Consider the following 24724-nt stretch of genomic DNA (forward strand, 5'->3'; position numbering starts at 1 on the left):
TGAACTAGAAAGTTTTTGATTTAAGGTAAATTAAATCTCGATTTATCTCACGCAGAGGATAATGTTTTGCCCCCTCATAGCTCCAGAGTACCTGCTTCGATTTGATTTCCTCAGTGTTCTTCGGTTTCCTCCCACCATTCAAAGACATGCTAATAGCTGGATTGGTGACTCTAAATTGCCCCTAGGTGTGAATGAGTGTGTGTGCGTCTGTGTGTGCGTCTGTGTGTGCGTCTGTGTGTGCGTCTGTGTGTGCGTCTGTGTGTGCGTCTGTGTGTGTGTGTGTGTGTGTGTGTGTGTGTGCATGGTATGATGGGTCCAGGGTGTATTTCTGTCTCCTGCCCAGTGTCCCTAGGATACACTTCCGAATCCACCATCATCCTGTGAAAAATATAAAACACGTACAGTACCAAAGATGAATTCTGTTTGACCTGGATTCAATATTTCCTATTTAAGCTGCATGCTGAATCAATGACAAAGCCCCATGAGTCATACAAGCATGTATTCAGTCAGTATCTTGTACTCATCATATTACTCAGCATTTCTAGTGGTGTTTTTCTTGAACTGTTTAAAGTAAAGTAAACAGACTGGCCCAGTTCACTGTGATGTCTGTCTCCAAGAAAATCTTTTTTTAAAATCAATTTTTAAACCTGAGGAAAGATAATGACTAGCAGTATTTTTAGTTGGTGTGGCTTTGGGTATATCCTGGTAGAGTTAGGATTGTCCTGAAAGTATGTGAAGGTTAAGCGGAGTTCACACAAGCTTCTGTACCTAATCCTGCCTTTCTTAATGAAATTGCTTGGGAGTGGGAGCAGAGGACAGCTTTGGTCATCCTTCACTATTTTAATCTTGACAAATGTGAGCCTCAACAAACAGAACAGAGCCTTTATCGGTTCTGTGGGGTCCTTCCTAAAGCTCAAAATAAGTGCCAGTTCCCCGATGAGCAATGTGTCAGAAGATTCATCAGAGAATTTAATATTGCTTGCCATATAGTCAAAGTTTTATTTATGTATCATTTTTCTAGCATGTTTGACGTGTTTTTATTGAAATGCTTGCGGTGAGGCACAGTTAGATTGCAACCATGCAATAACCGGACACTAGGGTTGCAACACACAGTCTAAGAAGTCCATCAATATTGTGTTTGTATATTCTCTAGCTTCACCAAGCCAAACAAGGCTCTAGATGGAGAGGAAAACAACAGGTTTGAGATTCAAGGTCTCTTTCTAATCCTTTATCCTACTCATCTTTGTAGCTCTTCAAAGAAACGGAGAGGAAACAGCTGTCAGAGCAACAAAACCGAATACAATTCCCTTGAAAGTGGACATGTTTCCTGTCTTTCAATACTGAATTCTGCTTATGCTCGCCTCATTTGAGGGAGCAAAAGGACATCATCTATTGCACTGATTTTCTATTAGGCCACTCAATGAATCACACATGCTAGTAGGGATGTTTAAACGTTGATTAAATGTCAATTTTGTTTCACTTCTCCTTTAAATGGAAGACACTGGTCTTCTCAACAATCGTAATTTATAGCAGGCATGTAGGCCCATAAATGAGGAATTACAGGAAGTCTATACTGCGTTCTGTTAAATGTCACCCACCTCAGACGCCTGTGTCCATTCCCAGTGCGCCACATTTGTCATTGTGTCCTATCAGGGTTTCTCCAAACACTGCCAGAAAGATGGATCTCATTTCCATGGCAACTGTAACAGCACCCAAAACCTTATTAGCCCTGTTCATACAAGCTTTTCACTTCCAAACATCAGTCCTCATCAAGTCTTAAAACAGCATTTTACCATGCCAAGGATTATTTTGGCCTGTTCTCATCTCGCTGCCTATTCAGACCCCATGAGTCATATGTATTAATTCATTCAGCCACCAGAACCCACACAGACTCCTGATTGTGTATGACATCAGCAGAGTTTTCCATCAGCTCCCACAGATGTAGGCTTACACTTACAGGTCCCAGTTCATTACTGTCAGCTGCCATGGTTTTGCTCTAAATGTTTTTGCTTTGGCGGAGTGTTGTGGAGGGGGTTCTTTCCAGAACTCAATGTCAAAGGCGTACTCATAGCATGTTAAACCCCACTGTGAGCTTTACCTCGACAGAACTCCCGTAGGCTCACCCCAATTATGTATGAACTGCTAGCAGTGTTATTTATCTGTCTTTTAGAGAAATTGCTTGGGTTTGATTACTGGCATTAGTTACCACTCAGTACATCCTGGAAACATTTCCTCATTGGGCTGTTATGTGCATGGTGAGACCCTGAGCATTATGTTTTAACCAGTGCTGTTTGTTCTTATGGACTAAATGAAATGAAAAGAACACTGCTATGATAGAGCAGAACAGGTATCAGTGTCTAAGTGAGAATGTAGGGACAGACAGTTTTTGTATACAGTTAAAAACAAAAGTTTGCACACATTTAGAACCAAAACGAAGAAAATTTTCGTTTATAGCTGAAAGACTTTTCATGTGTTAGGTTTCACCGATGTTGGTTCATTATCACAAATAACAAAAACAGCCAAATATATTAATAAAATATCCGTTTAAGATCCGTTTATACCCCGCATCTCTCTTTCTGAATGTCCTAGATATATTTTCTAATAACTTCTATGCCTTTTTAACTTCATCCACACATAAATATGTGAACAACAATTGGATCCTTTTAGATGTAAAATCAGCCTACAAGTTGTCAAATTACATTTTTTACATGCATTTAATACAACGGTGTCCACTCTTATCCACAAAGAGCCAGTATGGTTTTCATTCCAATCAAGCACGAGCCACACCTGATTCCACCTGTATAATCAGTTGAGATTGGCTTTCAGTAGACTCGGGTGTGCCTTCTGCTTGGTTGGAATGAAAACCTGCACCCACGCTGGTCCTACCCGGATAAGAAAGGACACCCCTGATTTAATAGAACATCCCATTCCCCAAAAAACAATGTACATAACATAGCATGTATAAAAACAGACCATGAAAAATAGTAATTGTGTGGTTTGATATAATAGTCATGGACCAGTCATGACTGGTCACCAAATAATAACAGGTAAGCTGTTAAAATGTTATTAAATGTTCCTATTTTTAGTTTCACTTTATTCAGTATTTAGTCTTTACATATTTAATGAATGGTTGTAATCTACTAGAATATTTCAGTACAAGATCATTTCATCTTAATCTGAACTCAAATTGTATCACTGTATGAAGTGTACTGGAATATGCCATGTGTCATGTCCACACACATACATGGAGGACATGCAATACTGCAGTCATTATAAACACAGCTTTGCTCTCCATTTTTTCCACTGCAGTCAATCTTCCATCTGTTAGTAATATGTCTCAGGGTCAGAGGTCAGTAGTCCTTGGTGTTGATTTACAGTAAGTGGACACAATGCGAGTGCTGATTGGAGTTACATTTAGAGCTGTGTGTCTTATTTGGACCACTCTGCACTGGTCATTAGTTCCCCCTTGGTCACCCGCTAGTCCATCTGGAGACTAGAGGCGGTGGTGAGTGCAGTGGAGCATGTTATAGTTGGTTGGCGGAAACTGCTGAGTCGTGGATTTTTAGCTCTGCTTTTTTTTTCTTCAGGAATCACATTGTTAATCTTTATATTTGGTTGAATAGTTGCAAATGTAACATAACACTGGAAGTTGTTCAAAACTAGCCCTTTTGTCCGGTTTGATTGTTTGCGTCGTAGTATTAAATGTAAGGGATGGAGTCTGTCTGTGCATTAGCGCCACATCCTCACTGTTATCGAAGGTCCACCTGCAGAGCTGATTTTGGCACCGTATGCCGTAAGCTCCATCCAACTCAGCCCTGATGGCGCTGAGGCAGCTGAGGACACTCACTGAATGATGGTGTCCATCAGACTGAGAAAGCGAGTGATAAAGATGACAAGAGTAGTAACAGAGAAAGAGACATATGCACAACACATGAACATATTGATTTCCCTGCCATCACCTTTATCAACTGACTGTCAGCCTCAGTCACGGCCTGTTAATTCAGATCGTGCAAATTCCTGCCTTTCACATCCTATTGAGTGCGTGTACTGACAGTCACTAAGAATGAGATGAAGTATTTTTGAGACGACTGGTATATTTCATGGCTTTTCTTCTACAAAACACGTGGCACCAGAAAAATTCAACTGTGCTTTTATTTTTCATTTCTTAATCAGCATAAAAATTTAAATCGCTAAAAACTGTTTTTTGTTGTTATGAATACACCACTATGTTGTATGTTGTAAAAAATACTTTCTTTCTCTGATTATTATAGTTTTACTACATTCATAATGTGCTTATGACTATATATTTGTATAGTCATTTTTGTCAACAATGCATAAAGTAAGGAATAAAACAGGATTTAAACAGAGCAGTGTGACGCCAATAAGAGCAAGTGCAGATGAACAGGTGCATCTCAAAAAATGTGAATATCGTGGAAAAGTTCTTTTTTTTCCCCCCATAATTTAATTAAAAAAGTGGAACTTTCATATATTCTAAATTCATTACACATAAAGTGAAATATTTCAAGCCTTTTTTTTTTGTTTTGTTTTAATCTTGATGGGTTACAGCTCATGGAAATCAAAAATCCAGTATCTCAAAATATTATAGATAAATAGAATAAATAAATAGAATGCTTGTTACAAAGCAGTGACACTGGAAACTCCTTCCAAAAATTAAACAAAAAACATCTCCTAATATAATATCAACCATTTCATTACAACATTACACATCTGCCATACAAGTCCCAGTTAAGTTGTTACTATAGAAACAATATCAAGAGCATTAATATAACCACATGACCTGTTGCCAGCACTACTTTTAAATCAACATCTATTGAGAACTCAGCAACAAGAGAATTATATATTTATTTCTTGTCATCTTATTGCTGGTGAAAATGTAAACTATTTGAACATTTCCTCCATACTGAACATGACAGTGTTGTTATTTTGTCCCATAATGATGATTCAGTCTCTTGTCATCATTGGGATCATTTCAGTCAGCCCTTACGTTACGTTGGTGGAGAATGAACTAGAAATATGACAATCCGGTTTTATAGGTTGCTGTTTGGGACAGTTTTTGGATGTGACGTGGAAAAAAGATTCACATCTCATAGTGAAGGTGTGCTGCAAGTAAGGTAGCAGCAGTAGTGCTGACGCTCAGGGACCCCCTGTCTGACTTAATGGGGTTTGGGAGATAAAGGAGAGGAGGCTATTTTTAGCTCTGCATTTCACTTGCGGGCTGAACAGCTTCAGTGCTATACACCCATGTAAGACTGCTCGGCTTTAATGTTTCATTATTGCTGCAGGTGTTTAATATTTCATGGTTGTTTTTTAAATTTTATTCCCACCGAAGTAATTCTGTGCAGCGTGTGTGGTTGCACTCAACATTTTCGATGATTATTAGTTAATGATTATTCATCAATAATAAAGCTGCAATGTATTAGGTTTGAGCACGGCTTAAAACGGGCCCTGATCCCAGCCTGGACATGTTGCTAAAGCAACAGCTTAGGATGGGAACAGGCAGTGCTGCCAGGACCGCTGCTACTTTACATGCATCGAAGCCCATCACACTCCATTGAGTCCTTACATAAAGGGTCATAGTAGGACTCTAATCTCACTGCCTTCAAACTATATTATTCAAGTTCTGCCAATGCAGAGACTATGTTGAGTGTTATCAGCTGTTTAGATATAACCTGTGAGGACTGTATTCTCTCCCATGCCTAAATGTATTAATCATTTATCACTGCCAATGAAATCAGCAGATGCTCAAATTCACCCCTGAATTCTGATTTCAGATTTTCTCTGTTTGAAATAATCGTATCACCTTTGCAGAAGGCGAACCAATTGAAGCCATCGCCAAGTTCGACTACGTGGGCCGCTCTTCACGCGAGCTGTCCTTCAAAAAGGGGGCGTCTCTGCTGCTGTACCAGCGTGCTTCTGAAGACTGGTGGGAGGGCAGACATAACGGCATCGACGGCTTGGTGCCTCACCAGTACATTGTAGTGCAAGATATGTGAGTATGACTTGGAGTATGTTGGCTCATACAGATAAACCACATCTTCTCTCATCTATTACTCAATCCAACCTGAAAGGTGTTTTTGTTGTTGTTTTTTTATTGTTGTTGTTGTTTTTTTTGCTCACCTTTTTACGCCTAGTCCAAATCATCAGCAAACCATCAAGCTTAGACTTTGTTTTAGTCTTCTGTGATCAGTAGTCAAAAATTGGCCATGCTGTCTGAGCTGCAGGGATGGCATTACTTTCACTCCTGTTGAATCAGAGCAATACTGTCCAATTGCGGGCGGCTGTGAGCTCATGTATGTGAAAGAGGCCAGATAGCGCTTTCCTCCTGTGTTACACTGCCCTGTGACACAGAATGAGCAGCAGTTTAAAAAGATGCAGTGGCTGGCTTCATTTGTCTGTGAGGATGCATGTGCTTGCCTTCAATCTCCTCGTTTAGTGGCTGTCGTGTTATAGGGGAGAGCTAGGTGGTGGGTGGGAATTGGCAAATGACCAAATAAAAAAGATTTTAGGCATGCATATATAAATATCGGTCACGTTCGTTGGACCAAATAAACTTATCAAACTCCTCACTATGGACTTGATTGTCTTAAAACCTTCATGTGGTTGACAGTAGAATCGTTCCCTACATAATATAATAAAAATATAGTGGATATAAAAAGTCTACACACCCCTGTTAAAATTGCAGGCTTTTGTGATGTAAAAAATTAAACCAAGATAAAACTTGTTCAACCTTTAATGTGATATAGCAACCAACAAAATGTAAGGGGAAAACAAATTTTAGGATTAAAAAAAAAACAACTTTCAATAACTTGGTTGCACAAGTGTGCACACTCCTTAACTAATACTTTTTTAAAGCACCTTTTGGTTGTAATACAGCACTCAGTCTTTTTAGGTAAGAGTCTACCAAGTTAGCACATCTTGATTTGGCAATTTTATTCCACTCTTCCTTGCAAAAATGGTTCCAAACTAGGATCTTTATAGGATTTAAATCTGGGCTCTGACTGGGCCATTCCAAAACTTTGATCTTCTTCTTATGAAGCGATTCCTTTGTTGACTTGAATTCGTGCTTTGGGTTGTTATCGTTCTAGAAGGTGAAATGTTTTGCAAGCTCTTATTTTATCCACTCTATATTATAGTAAATTATCTAGTAAGTCCTTTTGTTTGGCCCGAGACATCTAGGTTCAAACTGCTGTCCTATTGGTCACTTCCTCTGTCAGTCATTTATACCTATTATATATCAGTCATTTATACCTCTTAGACTCTAAGCTTCCTCGGTTCTTTGAGAAATACAAACTTGGCAAGTGAAGGTTTTCCATCAGGAACACTGTTCCATGAGATCACTCAGAGCTAACCCCCCTACTGGCTGTCCTCCCCTGGTTTGCTCATCTTGGCAATGCTTAGGATGCTTTTTCATCCCTGCCATTCACTCTCCTGTGAACTCTTCCTCTAACAAATTCCACAGTCATGACAAATACTGTCTGGGCAACCTGTGCAGCATAATTGAGGAGAGCAGCTCTCATAGAGACACTGCCTGAGTAATCTCGGATCCCTGAGCAAAGCCATGTCTGTTGATAATGACGTTGGGGGTGAGAGAATTTATAGGCCAGCACAGGGTTGGAGGGAGTTGAAGGTGCAGAGGCAGACAGTGTCAGGCATTCTGTCCTTTAGAGAGATGGTTGGAGGGAAAGGAAGTCTGCAGGACAGCTCCCACACAGGCAGGATTTCCTCCGTAAGCTCAGAGCCTGGAGTGGCCTCAATTTAAATCTCATATGGAGCCTATTGCTCATTTAGTGTGCTAAATAGTAAATAATTTAGATCTCAGAAGATTTCTCGTATTAATTTAGTATGCTGGGCAACTCATGCATACAATCAGCATAAGCTGTTTCACTTGGGGTCCAAGCACCAATTTTTTTTTAAAAAATGTGTAAAACCTACTTTTATGAAGTAATCTGATTGTTTTTCAGAATGACTGAGATTAATATTTACATTTATGGCATTTGGCTGACAACCTAATCCAGAGCTACTTACAGAAGATCGTAAAACTTTCATAAACGCTACGGCCTTCATATGCCAATGAAACCTTTCTGGGTGAAGCTCAGGTGCTTTAATCATTTGTTACTCAAAAATGCTTTCATAGATTCTCATGAGACTTATATGTGTGGGATGTTTGTCTAAAGGCGTTGTGATAACATTTAAAATAACTTTTTCAGAAACCACTTGTCTGATAGAATTGAAATTTTGTATGCTTCACCTTTTTGCCTGTCAGTAAGGGCTGATGAACAAATTTGGTAGAGTTGTTCTGCGCATTTTTGGAAACACGCTGATTCTGATTTAGTAGGCACAGTTCAATAAGCAGTGCTGTAGCTGTAATGGCAATGTCAAGTCTACTTATGAAGTCGTGCTTGGACCCCGATGATCACCACTTGTGGCCAATTTGTAATTGTATTTTTTGTATGTGTCACTTTAAGCCATAAGACACTTGATAGGTTTAAGCAGTGCAGTATATGAGGACAGTGGGCTTCCAGTAAATACTGATAAAGCTGAGTTTTGATCGTCCTGTGTCTCAGGGACGATACCTTCTCGGACACTCTGAGTCAGAAGGCAGACAGCGAGGCGAGCAGTGGGCACGGAGGAGACGAGAAGTGCTCCAATAGAGATCTGACCTCTCCTACAGACCGACCTGACACATACATCAGCAGGTGAGGCACTAAAACCCTTTCCACAATAATGTAATTCTTACATACAGCAGCCACCGATGTACCAATGTATCCCCATCTCTCAAAATATCAGCCTTCAACTGTAGAGATCTAAGCACCTGATACAATGTTTATACAAATATTTAATACAAAGTAACTTACAGCTCTCAACAAGACCCTTATCTAATACAATATTTATATAAAATTTTTAAAAAACGCACAATACACTAACACTAAACGGAGCAATGGCCCAGGATGTGCTTCCTCCCTCTCGTCTCACATACCCCACCCAACTGTATATCCTTTGAAATCTCGTACAATGACAATAACAAGTCCAATAACAAGTGTACTGTATAGTAATCAGCTAGTGGCAAGTAGAAAGACTGATACAGGTACTGAGTTCAGCTTTCACCGTTTTCTATGTGTTTTAAATCAATTGGAGCTCAGAACACACGATAACACACGAAAACGACGTTTATTTCTACAGTCTGTCTCTTCCCTCGTTCTCACTTTCTTTTGCAACAATGTCTCCTCACTTCTAAATCATTCATTGCGCTTGTCTTTATTTAGAACTTCTCGTCCTTCCGTAAGCTCAGTGAGGAACATGCTGTACTTCCTTCTAAAAACAAGAGCTTGCTGCACCAAATAGCATGCAATGAAAACGATCAGATCTTAACATATTCAGTTGAATGTAGCGATTGCTGGTAGACTCAACAAGGAAAGGTGGTTAGAATGTACATCAGTAACAGCTTGACCGCTCCCACTACTTCAGATAGTCTAGTCTACTATGTCGGCTGAATCTAACTTACTGTTTAATGCGAGTTCTTTTAGAAATCATCCTGCTTTAGATACTTTGAGATCATTAGGCTGTGCATTAGAGTGTGTGAGCTTGTTTCTTCTGCATGGTCATCTGAATGTAAACACTAAGGCAGTGTGTTTCAAGGCCGCTAGGGAGATTTTGTGCAGTGTAGAGCGCACTCTGCTGGTCATGATGCGCACTAGCATGTTTTTGCCAGCCTGCCACTAAATTTGCAGTCAGGTGCAGATTTATTGGCACCCTTGGTAAAGCTGGGTAAAAAGGTTTTAGAAAATGTTTGATTAATTGACTTAATCTAGGTAGTAGAGGTAGTAATAGTAGTAATATAGCGAACTAAACATGTCATGTAGTTTTTTTGGGTTTTTTTTTTGTTTGTTTTTGTTTGTTTGTTTTTTTTTTTTACATCTGGCCCCATGGTAGTGCACTATAAATCAGCACATTAAAACCAGGGTATTGAATGCTTCCCAAAAAATTAAGCAACAATCACATCAGAAACAGACGTATTAGATTAGGGGACATTAATAATACCATCAACCCAGGTTTAAACAAGGAGGAGTATTTGGGTATCTTGGAGCTGAAACAACATATTATGTATTCATAAAGTATTGTCTAATGTTGCACATCTTGTTATACTGTGTGATTAATTTTGGAGTTACCTGTATTACCTCACATATTTCTCAATAATGTGGCAAAGTTTATAGATCTGATAAAGATTAATGCATCAGCTGGTTAGTTGTTACCTATTTCAACATCAGCATTATAATGTGTAAATAAAATGCACTCCAAAAATCATGCATTTTTGATTGTTTTGTTGTGCCAAGTCTGGTACAGCTCAACCCCTGTGAACGTGATTTATCTTTGTGTACCACATGCCAGACTAAGTGCAAGCAAAGATAATGAGACGAAGTCACATCTGAAGATCACACACAAGTAGTGAAGGCAGGGAAAACCAGCTATTTTGTGTTAATCCAGGAACATGAAAAGAGCTGTTCATTGCCTTTTCCTTCACAATGATCTCTTTCTTACTTTCTCCAGCAGTCGTCATAGGAAGAGGAGTGACCCTCCGAATCGCAAGCCCCCAGCACGCCCCAGCGATGCCCACTGCATGGTCCATCCATCTCAAAGCCACGGGAGTCATGGGAACCACGGTACTCATGGGAACCCAGCCCTCGGCTCACCTGTGCTAGGCCATTACAGCCCTCGTGAGGTGGTGCGTGGCAGAGGCCCGATGGTCACAGACAGCCCGGAGAGACGCAGGCGCACGGGACACAGCGGCCTCACGGGCCACAGCAGCCTCACCAACATCAGCCGTCACGAGTCTCTGAAGAAGATGGAGAGCCCCCCGATCCGCAGATCCACTTCTTCAGGCCAGTACATGGCTAGGGGTCTGGACCCGGAAAGCATCGCACAGGTCAGCGAGCGGCGGCATCCCTCACACCACGCCCTGTAACACAGTCAGTGACTGCCTCCTGCTCTTAACACACACGTCCTCTTAAAATGTTCTGGTTTTAAGGCGAATGGATCTGTCATACAAAGGGCTTCATGAGTGATTATGTTATGAAGGTCCTTCAAGATCCATTAACCTTGACTACTATTACTACTTAGGGATGGGGAAAATAATTCATTCTTAGATTCTTCATGATCCTCTCTTGATTGCACACAAAATGTCATAACTGGACTTTTACATAGGCTTACGCATTTTTTGTTGTTTGTTTTTAAAACATAATGCTTTAAAATATTAATGAGCACTATATATTTTACTGCCACAGACTTGTAGCACACTTTACACGTTTGATAGGATAGATGTAAGTGAACTGTTCTATTAATATCCGGCATTCAAAAAAAAACAATCTGTCCTATCTAAATCTCTCACTCAGGAATGTCACACAATGAGGCTGAATCCCAATTGGCTTCCTGTTCACTATATATGCACCCTACTGAGGGTACAACATAGAATACTGTTTAAGATAGTATTAGTAGGATTAGTAAGTTAGTTTCAGCCATAGAAAAAGTGCACTTCCAGTAAGTAGTAGGAAGTTGTTGTACATGTACATATGTGTACGTATATACGTATATATGTATCCTACAGTATCATCACACACTTGTTTTGTTTTTGTTATGTAATAGAAAACTTTAATGAGTTACAACATGCCTATTTTATTCAGAGCCCTTTCTGTACATGATGGAGTGATGGTCATTTGTACAAAACATTTAGGAGATGCTTGTTTTGATAGACTTTTATACTGAAGTTTGTACTGAAAGATGTAATACGCAAAAATCTACTTCATGATGGCTGAAAATGATGATGAAATCAGGCGCATACTGGAAAATGGAAAATAAAATATCAAGATGCATTAAGACACCATGTGTAATCACGTCATTGCAGCTGAAATCAAATCGAATCTTCAGGTCTGTTAAGACTCCCACCACGGATGGGCGTTATTACTGATTCACACAGTGTTCAGTTCAGTGTTATCTGGTGCATTATGTGCTCTGGATGCCTTGATTTCACACACAAAAAAAGTTTGTTACATGGAGCTGGTGCTGTTTGACAGGCAGTAGGGGGTGAGGTGTCTGTCAAGTCATGCTGTATAATAAGCTCTGGCTTGTGGTGGGCTCTTATTTGCATCGCAGTAATGAGAGAGAAATGGTGCTGATAATGTTGTCAAGCTCCAGCAGCAGCCACTAATGACAGCAGCACAATTCAGTGAAAGAACACACACACACACACTCACTCACTCACTCACCCAGTGATCGAGAAACACATAACAATTCATATTTATATGACTATCGCTAATCTCTATATATTGCATTATATATATATTGTTTTGCAAAATAATTAGGAGTCCTTATAGTGTAGACACTGTAACTGTACCTGATTTATTATAGTTTGTGTGCTTTTTGTCTCATTCCTTCTTTTCTGTCTCTCGCACTAGGACATAGAGGAGACAATGAACACAGCTCTGAACGAGCTGCGTGAGCTGGAGAGACAGAGCTCAGCTAAGCACGCCCCTGACGTGGTGCTAGACACTCTGGAGCAGATGAAGAACTCTCCGTCTACAGCGGGCAGCTCTGCTGAGTCACTGAATCGTCACCCGCTCCGTCGCAGCACCAGCTCCTCCAGCGACGCCATGAGCACCTTCAAACCCGCCATAGCCCCGCGGATGGGCGTGCAGCTCAAACCCCCTGCTCTCCGACCCAAGCCCATGGTTGTGCTGCCTAAGGCGGGTACGGCTCAGGCTTCAGCATCACCGGCCCAGGATCCTCTCGACAAGTCCTGCACCATGTGAGCCAATCACAGCTCAGCAGTGGGAGTTTTTCGTTGATTTTTTTTCCAATGGATTCCTTTATAACTGTTACATCTCGATATTCTGTATCTGGACTGGACCGAAGAACCTACTGTTCCTCTGTTCCATTGCTATAGAACAGAACAACTGCTGACCATCAGCCTGGAGGGTTGTTTAAGCTTCTATACATGTACTACTAATAATTTCACAGGTCAATAATAAACTGTAACAGACAGCAGAACTTTTGTTTAAACATGTTTACCCGCCTAAAGGATTTGAACCTTTTCTTTCTGCATTGAAATGTGAACCATACTACAATGTGGTCTGCATTAAAAGCCACTCTTTGATCCAATTTTAGTGCACAGCAGTCACAGCAGTCACAGCGTATAGAAATCCGTTCACGTGATGTGCGTCTGTTCGTTGCTCGCATGTATATAGACCAGGTTAATTTCTAATGTAATTCTTAGTATGTATAGATAAGGAAACTATAACTAGATCAAGCTAGTGTATAATAAAAGAACGCAACAAATCACAAAGGCTTCCTGCGTGGTTAGAATAATTTGTTCATAGTTTACATCTAGTAGATAAATACTAAATGTGAATAATACAGGAAGAAAGCAGGGGGGTTTTTTTTGTTGTTGTTTGTTTCTTTGTTTACAGTCTCAGGATTGTTTGAAATTTCTTTCTTCTCAAATGGACCTGAGCCTACAGCTAATCAGTTACTAAGCAATGAATGTGGTTTACTTGTAACAAAGCAGCACTGCCGCATGAAAAACTAACCCTGTCTTTGGTGGTGTCTCAAAAAAAAAACAAAAAAAGGCTGCTAATTCCTAGTTCTGAAAAGCAGTGGCAATTTTTTTTAGACCAAGAGAAGTAGCGTATGCAAGGCTTTACTTTGAATATTATATTTTTGATAGTAACAATAGTATTATGTATATACACAGTTATCACCAATGAAAGTAGAATGGTTTGATTAATAAAACAGTGGGTTTTCATTTTTTTTTTTTTCTTTTTTTTTTAGTTTAGTCCATTCAGTAATATTACTATCACCAATGACTTGAATATAGAACAGTGGGATGAGGAGAAGAAGTGCTGAATGATTGAGCATTTTCAGAAGTTTTTGTTATTAATAGAAAAACCCCTGTGTATTCTGAACAGCTAATCAGAATCAAATGTATCTTTACCCGTTAATGATATGGTTATAAACTGTCCAGTTTAGCTGCCAGAAACAACTCCACTATGAGTTAATCCACACCACTGCTCTTACAGACGGTACAAAACTTTGTTGTTCACAAAATCACTAATCTCTCAGATTTCTACCTATAAAGCATGAAATATGATACTTTTTAGTTATGATATGCAAAGAGCTTTTATTAAGTCTTTTTAAAAAAAAAAAAAAAAAAAGAATAAAGACTCAAGGCAATATTTCTGTAATTTCACCAAACAAAGGCATGAAGCCGATAGCCATGAACTCTCTGACTGTTATTAGAAAATGTCAATGTTATCTTACGTATTGCTACATGTGGTGTGGAAGTGCAGGGGCCAATCTTCCGCAATCTGTGCTCTAGATCAGTGAACTGCCTAATATTTAAATACTATGTAAACGCTCTCAGCATCTTAGAAGCTTTTTTCAAATGATCTTAGTTATGAAATGTATTGAAAGCAGTTTCATCTTACAGATTTCACTGTAAATGTGTAACAGCTGGTCGCAATTGTACAGTTAAATAAACCGAGTGACCACTGAGATTGCAGGTGGATTTAAATTGCACATAAAAAATCTGGCTTTTTCAAATTGGGCAAATTTTAAATATAGTGATTCCACTAAAACAATGTAGGTAACTGGGACAGAATGGAGTGTGTGTGTGTGTGTGTGTGTGTGTGTGTGTGTGTGTGTGTGTGTGTGTTATTAATAATCATAAATCATATGCTCATACTGAATTTTAGTACACAACAATGGACCATCTGTTGAACCAGTGTTGTCAGGAATTAAATAACACCTGTTGCTAATATTTCATAATGTATTTTAAACATGATTCAAATTATTTTGCCTTTTGAATGACTAACTATTAAATTGTAATGATAACATTTTATTGTAGGTTCTCTTTTTTTCCCCTTTATAATAAGGTGTACAGTGCATTGCAGACAGAACATGCTTTATTAGAGAGTGTATTTGTTTCAGGGTTTATTCCTGGATTTATCCCTCCACAGGTGTACAGGAGCAGACTGCTGTTATGTCAATGTGGCAATGTTCATCTGTAGTATGGACTTGTGAAAGTGCCTTTAAAAGCCGTTTTAGAGGAGCTTCAAGCCAATATCCTCTGTGCTGTCATGCTCATCGTTCATACCTGTGCAGTACATAGGAAAAGACAGTGAATGCATTATTGATCAGTAGAAGTAATTCGACAAATATACTGCTTATTCATTGTGACATTGCACTTTTATGTACGTATAAGACTGTATATATGGCATGCAACATCCTAACAAGTTATGGAGCTTATTTTTTCTTTTCTTTTCTTTTCTTTTTTAAATTTAGTTTTATTTTATTTGGGCAGAGGCCCTGCTCTGGATCATGTCTTTCTAATAAAGAACTTAGTTTGATCAGCATGTTGTCGTCCTGCATGGTTGTACGTGCTCGATAGACCATTAAGAATTAGATGATATGCAAAATGGACTTTGAGACACCAAAAGGCGTGACCAAACGAAGGCAGAAATGATACAAAACCTATTTCATAAAAGTACACTGAAGAGTTAAATGTATGATAAAAGGTTAAGATAAAATATTAAACTTGTACTACAAGGTTAAATGTATGATTAAAAAGTTTGATGTATAATAAAAGGTTAAACTTGTACAACAAAGATAAAACTTATATTAAAAGGATTAAATATTTCCTAGAACATAATATATAATATAATATATAGAAATTACCTAAAATGTCCTGATCACTCTTTAAGACAACTGGGATGGAGGTGTGTGTGTGTGTGTGTGTGTGTGTGTGTATGTGAGTGAGTGAGTGAAACGTTGCTCAGTCTCTCTCCATGACCTTCAAAAAAAAAAAAAAAAGCTGCTAGGTCACTGTAAAGCTCCAGAGGCTGTGAGAACAGTTCTTCAAGGACCGTTGAAACCTGATCCTTTACACACACACACACACACACACACACACACACACACACACACACACACACACACACTTAGTTTTTTTACCTTATGGTAGTCCATTGTGTCTGATGATGACATTCCTCCTCATAAACAGTGTGTTCTGTAATGGCTATAGAGTCCAGTCCGTGATCTACAATTTTTTTTTGCATGTTGGACGTGAAATCTGGGTTAGTGGACGCAGGCATGACTGTGTGTCTCCTTAGTCTTTTTTTTTTTTTGCTGTTTGTTCATGTTTCTCTCCTATTCCATCTGCTCTATTCCTGTGTGGCAGAGCTGGAGATTAGGATGGAACTGGTCAACATCTTGAAAACATTTAATGTGGTAGCATGTAAGGACACCGAGGTGTGATTATTTCACACTGTACTACTACAGGGGTTCTCAAACCTGTCCTGTTGGACCCCCAGCACTGCACATTTTGTATGTCTCCCTTATCTGACACCCAGTTCAGGTCTTACAGTCTGTTCTAATGAGCTGATGGTTTGAACCAGGTGTGTTAGATGAGGAGTGTGAGGTGCTGGGGGTCCTCCAGGACAGGTTTGAGAATCACTGTACTACTATAGTATTAAAAAGGCATTGTGTTTAAATATACCCTACACACAGCCGATCACATTTCTGAACACAATCTCTGTGTTCCTGGTTAAATCTTTTCTAACATGCCGGTTTTGATGTCTTACACAGTTCCTCTAACACAGACTGTACCTGAAGTTATGAATCATATGGCTTGTTTAAACAAACCTCAATCCCAAATGTCTATGAGGTAGTGCACTTGTTACAAATAGTTGGCGTTTGGGACATGTCCTCAGTGCCACTGGACTTGCTCTAGGTTTCGTTTCCTGAAAAATCAGCCCTTGTTGGAGGTTGCCAGATTGTCCAACAAAATCCACCTAGACTTTTTCAATTTAATTTAAGATTGAAATTAGAGTACATGTTTAATTCCACTTAATCATTCACTGCCTGTGATGTGTGACAGTACGAGATTTTAAACCAGGAAGACGAAAATAGCGGAAAAAAGTTCAAAATTAACCAGTTTTCTGCTACAATTAAAATGAACAGATGATAAGATCGTCTTTTATGATGTGCGATACGAACATGTCTGTTAAAATCTCAGAAAAATGTAGTTTAGTGTTTATGCTTTAATGAAAACTCTGTGATTGTTAACTGAGAAATCAGAAGCTTTGGCTCTATGAAAACCCATCAACTGTCATCATTTATTTTACTGAGATCTGGCAACCCTGTTAAAATCTCTATTATTCTGATAGTACTGTGAGGGTGTACTGTACTGTAGGTAATATAACCCATACATTGAATAGTTTCTGCTCCACACAATGTCTCATACAATATCGGCGTATATTTTCCAGGCAGTTTGTCAGCATGGAGGAAGTTTGGATTTTAAAACTTTGGATCAGACCCTGCGGAAACATTTCACAGTAGCAGATGAAGTGCTTCGAGAAGCTCTCTGTGAGTCTGACAGGTTGGTGGTGGTGGAAGGCCGTGAGAAAAGAGCAGACTGTGAGGTTTTCAGTGCTGACACTGTGATCATGGCTAAAACATCACTGAGAGTTTGTCAGACACTCCCTGGGAAGTGTGCTGGCTGTGAAACTCTGCACCTTTGCAGGTATTTGATTTGTGGGAACTGCAGGTTCAGGTGAGTAAATAATCTACAGAGTAGAAAGTAGGCCTGGTTTGTTAAAACTCTTAAAGTTTTAAGAAAGTTCTGAAGTATTAGAAACCATCATTTTCTTATAGGGAAAAATGCAAAAACTCCCACGCCTTGAATTCCTCTCATAACTCGGCACTCCTGAGCAAAGTTCGACTCCAGCAACTTGGACAGTCTGAACTTTTCCAGCTATTGCTGCAGAATGACCCATATCTCCTGCCAGAGGTCAGTGAGAGACATCAAGTCTGTTTATACACAACTGTTTATCTGATCAATCAAACCGTCCTGGTGGTCATCGTTATTTGACTCATGTTGTGCATGGATTCAGGTTTGCACCCACTATAACAAAGGGACTGGAGAACATGGAAGCTGTAGGTATAATGCGTCCTGCACCAACCTGCACGTCTGCCAGCACTTCCTACAGGACAACTGTAAATTCGGTGCCACGTGCAAAAGAGCTCATTCATTTGATGCCACTGCTGTGAAAATTCTTAATGGCAGAGGACTCAGCCCAGAAAACATCGCCAACTTCCACAAGTTTTACAAAAACAGGTTTTTGATCTGTTCTTATCAGGAAAAGCCACCTGGTCCACATTGTCTGGCTAAAACAGTCAGTCCCGGAACAGGTTAGAACTAGATGGCCTTGGGCTTCATCTTGATTAATATTTCTTTAATATTTCTCTCATTGTATATATATATATATTTTTTTTTTGCCTATTCAGTATCTTTAGCTGCTGGGGAAAGTCCAAAGCCTGTAAATGAACCTGACCCAAATGAGATTTGCCTTTTCTTCATTCGCAGAGGTTGCAGCTTTAAAGGTATTGCAAAGATCATGCCATAATAGATGCTGTTGGATTTGCTGGATGATAGAACATACCTATTTACTTTGATTTATTTATTTGCAAAGTAGTACTTTGAATAGGGGCTTAGTGGTTAGCACATTTGCCTCACACCTCCGGCGTTGTGGTTTTGAATGCTGCCTCCTTCCTGTGTGCACAGAGTTTGCATGTTCTCCCCGTGCTTCAGGGGTTACCTCCGGGCACTCTGGTTTCCTCCCCCAGTCCAAATACATGTCTTGTAGGCTTATTGACATTTCCAAATTATCCGTAGTGTGTGCATCTGTGTGAATCCGTCCACGGTGTCCCCCGCCTTGGGCCATGGAATTCCCTGGGATAGGCTCCAGGCTCCCCATTGACCCTGTGTAGGGTAAGCGGTATGGAGGATGGATGGATAGATAGTACATGGAATAGTAAATTGAATAGTAAATGCTATTAAATTGAATATTTACCATAAATTACACGTATCCAATGAACACTGACTGACCAGATATGTCCATTGGCCAAGTCTGTCCTGATTTAAATTTGCCCATAAAAAGCTGTTTTTGGATCTTTATGATCTGCTTTGTTTTCACCTCTAAATGTATGGGTTTTTGTCCATGTTAAATTTGACAGCTTGTAAATGACCACAACAGTCATAATTTATATGTCTTTGAAATGACATAATAAAAAGCCTTACTTTGGCTACTTAGGCATTTCATTAATGTCAGCAAAGTTGTCTTGGTAACACTTTACTATAAGGTCCATAAATGAGCATATGTTAATACCAAACTATAAATAAATGCTAAATTATTAGTCTTCATACTGATAAATTAATGCATTCAGTAAGTACTAAAATTGCCTGAACTTACACTATTCTCTAACTTTTGGGTTAACTATCCTACATAATGCCATTTATATTTATTAATCGGGGTACTGGAAGGCATGATACATATAACTTTATATGTAGTGGCTTAGTGGTTAAGGCTCTGGGTTACTGATTGGAAGGTCAGGCATTCAAGCCCCGTCGCTGCCAAGCTGCCGCTGTTGGGTCCTTGAGCAAGGCCCTTAACCCACTCTGCTCCAGGGGCGCCATATCATGGCTGACCCTGCGCTCTTACCCCAACTTCCTGGCATGCTGGGGTATGCGAAGAAAAGAATTTCACTGGGCTGTGACCAATAGACTCGTTATCATTATCATTAACTCATACATTTCCTCATGTGTTAATAATTAATGCATGTAATAGTTTATCATTATTAAACCATTATATGTGCTTATTTCTGGACCTTATACTAAGGTGTTATCACATTGTTCATATCTTATAAATGACTTTGTGCTGGCTGGGTAACCTACTAACACACAAACAAAATTACAATTCCAATCTGAAATTCCTGCTAGTGGTAAATCAGGGACTCTGTAAACCTGTTTAGTAAATTTCCAAGGTTCTCAATTAGTCTGTATGTGGATTTGTCAATTTTTCACTAGAACATCATGTTTTACTCATACATCTATACTAAGAGATGCCTCGGGTCATAGATTAACTAAGGTCATCTTTCTTTAATTTCATAACAATACAAATTTAAAACAGGACCCAAAATATTTTACTTTCATCCCAGTCCCTTCACATGCTTGGAAATCCCCATGAATGGAAATGGAGGGGATGTTACAGTGACTAAAAATGTTTCATATTTATAACAATAACTGTATTTACTTCTCAAAATAACCTCTATAATTAAATGACATAACCACTATAGTTTAAGTACATATAATATATTTTATGTTGATTAGAGAAAATGTATCATATATATATATATATATATATATATATATATATATATATATATATATATATATATATATATATATATATATATATATTAGTATTGTTCCACTTTCTGGCTTAGTAACCCTATTATATAATATTACTGATCTTTTTGTTCTGTTTTTAAATCTTTTTAGAGAAGTGTGTCCGTGTTCATTACCACTTGCCATATAAATGGCAGATTTTAGATAAGAATGGACAGGCATGGAAAGACTTGCCAAATGGAGAAGCAATTGAGAGAGCCTTCTGTAATCCAGCTAATGAAGTGAGGTAAAAACTGATCTTTTATTCTGAAGTAGTGCGAAAAAATATGAAATTAAATGGTGAATTAAATTTTAACTCCCAGTCCAGGGCCTGAGATTGTTAACTTCATCTCCATGACATGTGGACATAGACAAGTTCGCCGTCTGTCCACAGCATCATCTGTTACCAAACCCCCTAACTTCATCCTGACCACTGAGTGGCTCTGGTACTGGAAAAATGAAAAAGAAAAATGGATTGAGTATGGACAGGGGGTCAGTGACTTTTCTTCCAGCCCGTAGCTGGGACTGAGTAATAGTTTGTTACATGTCTGTGAGTAATTTCACATAATACGACATGATGCCATTGTCTACAGGTGGATGCACAGCTGGCTACTCCTCTCACCTCTCAGACACTAGAGAATGTTTACCAGTCGGATCCGCAGAGTGAAATTCCTGTCAGTTCTGAAAGACATAAATACGTGCTGTACTTGAAAGGTAACCCAAACAGAATATCTTTCTCTATTCTATCATTGCTGCATTATAAAATGTATATATGCTCAATTTTTGTTGTGGTATATTTGATTTGCAGACATGTATCAGCAAAACCTTCTGTACCAAACAAAAAGAGATATTCGGAGGAGGCCACGATTTGTCTCTGCTCTAGAGGTTGAGAGCAAGCTAAAAAGGTATCAGGCTAAAACTGACTGAATCACTGTTGTGTTGCTACGTATTCACAGATGCTTGATTTTAGCCTAGACTCAATGATCTGATGCAATATCACAAGAAGCAGGCTTAACCAACATTAAAACAATCTTAGGAAAAGTTTTGAGTAGGCGTTTGCTTCAGCATAAGGATTAGTGAAGTGTCAGTATCATTTTAAAGCTGAAAAATTGGAATAAATCATTCATCTTTAGTAGCCACATTAACCTGGTCAGACCTGTGGTGGATCTGGAATTCATCCTGGCAACCCAGGGCACAACGTCAGGGAATTCACCCTGGATGGGACCGAAGTCCATTATGGGACACCATGCACACACATTCCCACGCTCATTCACACCTAGGGGCAATTTAACATAGCCAGTCTACCTACCTGCATGTTTTTGGACAGTGGGAGGAAACCAGAGGAAAGCCACACAGACACTGGGAGAACATGCGTCACCAAGTATACTCTACACTAGTGGTCACCAACCCTCTTCCTTGAGAGCTACCTTCCTGCAGGTTTCATCTCCGACTAAAATCTAACACACCTGTTTTAACCGATCAAGAACTTCTTAAGGCAATATTTAGATGGGAAAGTGGGCACAATTATGGTTGGAGCTAAAGTCTTCAGGAAGGTAAATCTCCAATAACAGGGTTGGTGACCACTGCTCTACACAGACAGTAACCCGATCACAGGATCGATCTGGGGACACGGTGCTGCTCCTGAATAAATCAATTCAATTCATAAGAGAATAAGTAATTTCATTACACATGTCAGAATCAACTGAAAGTAGCCAAAGCTTGTCGCTGAGATTAGCAATAGCAAATAATCTTATAAATCACCTTGATGTGATGCCTGCGCCTCATCTTGACTCTAAAGTCAGGAGTCAAATGTCTAAAGATCTGCACTTTCCAAAAACTGTTTTTCAACCTTTCTTCAGTGGTTTATCTTACCTGGATATTGTAGATTTCTACCAAAGAACTGCTGCTGTAATCGAAAATGCTTTCCTGTGCTCATCACAGGACTCTTATTCACAACATGCACATAATGAACATCCTTTCAACACACTCAGTACTGTGTAACTTATAGATGTAGAAGCGTAATGATTTATATTCCCACTAACCAGTGGCCCTCAGAAGAGGATTCTCTTTTGAATTATGTTCCTCTCAAGGTCATCTCAAAGAGTTTTTTTTTCTTGCCATGTCCCCTCTGATTTATTTGTTAGAGTTCTGAATCTACATTCGGATTTCTGTAATGACCAGATATCTTTCATATAAGAAACCTAGGGTCATATAAACACTTCTTTTTTGTGTGTGTGTTTTCATAGTGAAAGTTCCAGCTCTTCCTCCGTGGCAGTTCCTGCTCACTGGGATAGAGGAGCTTTACCCAGCTTCTCATACAAGGTACACATCATAGATGTGTTGTTGATATATTATTCTGATTGGTGGCTTATTTATTAAGTGATTGCTGTTCCCTACCGCTTCAGTGTCCTTAATTGTGGGTTACTGTTGTCTGTTGTTACAATGCCTAGTAAGTTACATGTGATTGTTGTAAAACAATAGTAACTTGAACTTGGGTTGCCAGCTGGTTCCCCTACCTAGTACCGAGGCTGAATTCCTGATGGTAGAGAAGCTCTTTAAACAGACCATGCCAAAGTACAACATCAACAGCATTGAGAGGAACCAGAACAGCTCTCTGTGGAAGGTTTTCCAGTGGTAAGGTCAAAGACTGCCTACTTTGAGTCATGAATCACTATCACAGAAGTTTTAACAAGGTCACAGCACTCGGAGAATGCTGATAATTATAATATAATTAATGATTAATGACTCAACATTGTTAGCATACTTAACAACGCCAGTGCCAATGTACTATTTCCCTCCATATTTTGATGGACCAGTAAGTTAAACTTTTGAGCTATAGGACTTCATGATCTATCACTCTACAAATATTGGCAATATTTGTACTTATATTGAGTGGAATGTGTGTGTGTGTGTGTGTGTGTGTGTGTGTGTGTGTGTGTGTGTGTGTGTGTGAGTGAGTGTGTGAGAACATCACTGCTCCTTCACTGCAGTCTAGTGCCAGATGGCTTGGTGGTTGGGAACCTCTGCTTTAAGCTATTGTAACAGACCCTGCATGCAAATGTGTATCAAACTCACTTTCTATATTTCTATGTAACTACTTGCATACTGAGACTGCATATTTATGAATCTTTTTTTCAGGCAGAAAGAGCAGATGAAGGAGCGGAATGGAGGGAGAGATGTGGATGAGAGACTTTTGTTTCACGGCACAGAGCAATCTCTAATAGAGGCCATCTGTGAGCAGAACTTTGACTGGAGAATTTGTGGAGTGAATGGCACATTATATGGAAAAGGTGAGAGCAAATGAAAAATTAATTAATGCTCCTTATGGAACATTATTAATAGTTTTAAATGATCACATATTATAGGCCACTTTCAAAATGTATTGTTTTTCATGTTCATGTATGTTATATGCAGCACAAGTAAATACAGGTATACATTTTAAATCACGTTTAATAAGGCACTGCACATGTAAAGTTTCATTTTTCTCCGTGTCAGTGGGTGTTTTTTGTTTATGTTTGTTTCTTACTCAGGAAGTTATTTTGCCAGAGATGCCTCCTATTCTGATAAATACTCTCAGTCTGCAGACAGCAGCAAAAAGATGTTTGTAGCACGGGTTCTGGTGGGTCACTACACCAGTGGCCACGGTAGCTTTGTCCGTCCTCCTGCTAAAACCATGGGCAAAGGCTTCTATGACAGCTGTGTGGACAACTGCAGCAATCCAAGCATTTTTGTCGTCTTTGAGAAGTTCCAGATTTACCCTGAATTCATAATAGAATATGCGCCTGAGGAGTCCAAATGTTTGATTTCATAAATATCTGTAGAGTATCAAATTTTATTACATTTAAAGTATGGAATATACAGTAAAGCACTTATAATGAAGGAATTAGTATCCAGTTTAGTACACTTTTCTTATAGCTGCAATATTACACTTATCATAGATGTTGAATGGATGTCGACAACCAATAGCATGAGTATTATATGATTTAAAAGCATATGTGCTGATGCATGCATTTGTTCTGTAAAGATGAAGGAAGATGACTGGTTTAGTCAGTAAATATTATACTCAACAATAAAAGAAACGTCCTCTCACATTCAGCTACTTTTATTTCCAGCATTGTTAACGTGTAAATATTTGTATTAACATAAAAAAAAATGCAAGAACTGAACAAGTTTAACAGACATTTGATGAACAGAAATGGAATGATGAGTCCCTGAACAAAGGGGGTGGGGGGGGGGGTCGATGTCGAAAGTAACAGTCAGTATCTGGTGTGTCCACCTTTAAGTTCTTAGTACTTAAAGTACTTTAAGTACTTTAAGTACTTAGTACTTAAAGTACTTTAAGTACTAAGTACGTTAAGCACCTTTAAGTGCTTTAAGTACTACAGTGCATCTCATCCTCATGGACTGCACCTCAAGGTTTTTATTATTTGT

General features: G+C 39.1%; 2 protein-coding genes across 5 annotated transcripts in view; both read left to right on the forward strand.

Moving 5' to 3' along the window:
• srgap1a (SLIT-ROBO Rho GTPase activating protein 1a) overlaps positions 1-14903 on the forward strand; it is a 102040-nt gene extending 87137 nt beyond the window's left edge. For 2 of the 4 annotated variants that reach the window (XM_053622784.1, XM_053622786.1), the window contains exons 19-22: positions 5830-6010; positions 8586-8717; positions 10567-10942; positions 12468-14903. In XM_053622784.1, coding sequence (XP_053478759.1) covers positions 5830-6010; positions 8586-8717; positions 10567-10942; positions 12468-12821 — 1043 coding nt within the window. In that variant the 3' untranslated portion in view covers positions 12822-14903. The remainder of the gene's footprint in view (positions 1-5829; positions 6011-8585; positions 8718-10566; positions 10943-12467) is intronic. The other 2 variants (XM_053622785.1, XM_053622787.1) reach the window with 1 other exon arrangement.
• A 2397-nt stretch (positions 14904-17300) lies between these two features.
• On the forward strand, positions 17301-24498 carry LOC128606561 (protein mono-ADP-ribosyltransferase PARP12-like). Its single transcript, XM_053622788.1, has 12 exons — positions 17301-17620; positions 17722-17857; positions 17961-18258; positions 18355-18450; positions 20408-20540; positions 20617-20785; positions 20887-21007; positions 21102-21198; positions 22540-22615; positions 22797-22927; positions 23432-23583; positions 23824-24498. The coding sequence occupies exons 1-12, from the start codon at positions 17301-17303 to the stop codon at positions 24102-24104; spliced, it is 2010 nt and encodes a 669-aa protein (XP_053478763.1). The 3' UTR covers positions 24105-24498.
• Positions 24499-24724: the final 226 nt, after the last annotated feature.

This window comes from Ictalurus furcatus, chromosome 4 (genome assembly GCF_023375685.1).
Source record: "Ictalurus furcatus strain D&B chromosome 4, Billie_1.0, whole genome shotgun sequence".
Classification (NCBI taxonomy): domain Eukaryota; kingdom Metazoa; phylum Chordata; class Actinopteri; order Siluriformes; family Ictaluridae; genus Ictalurus; species Ictalurus furcatus.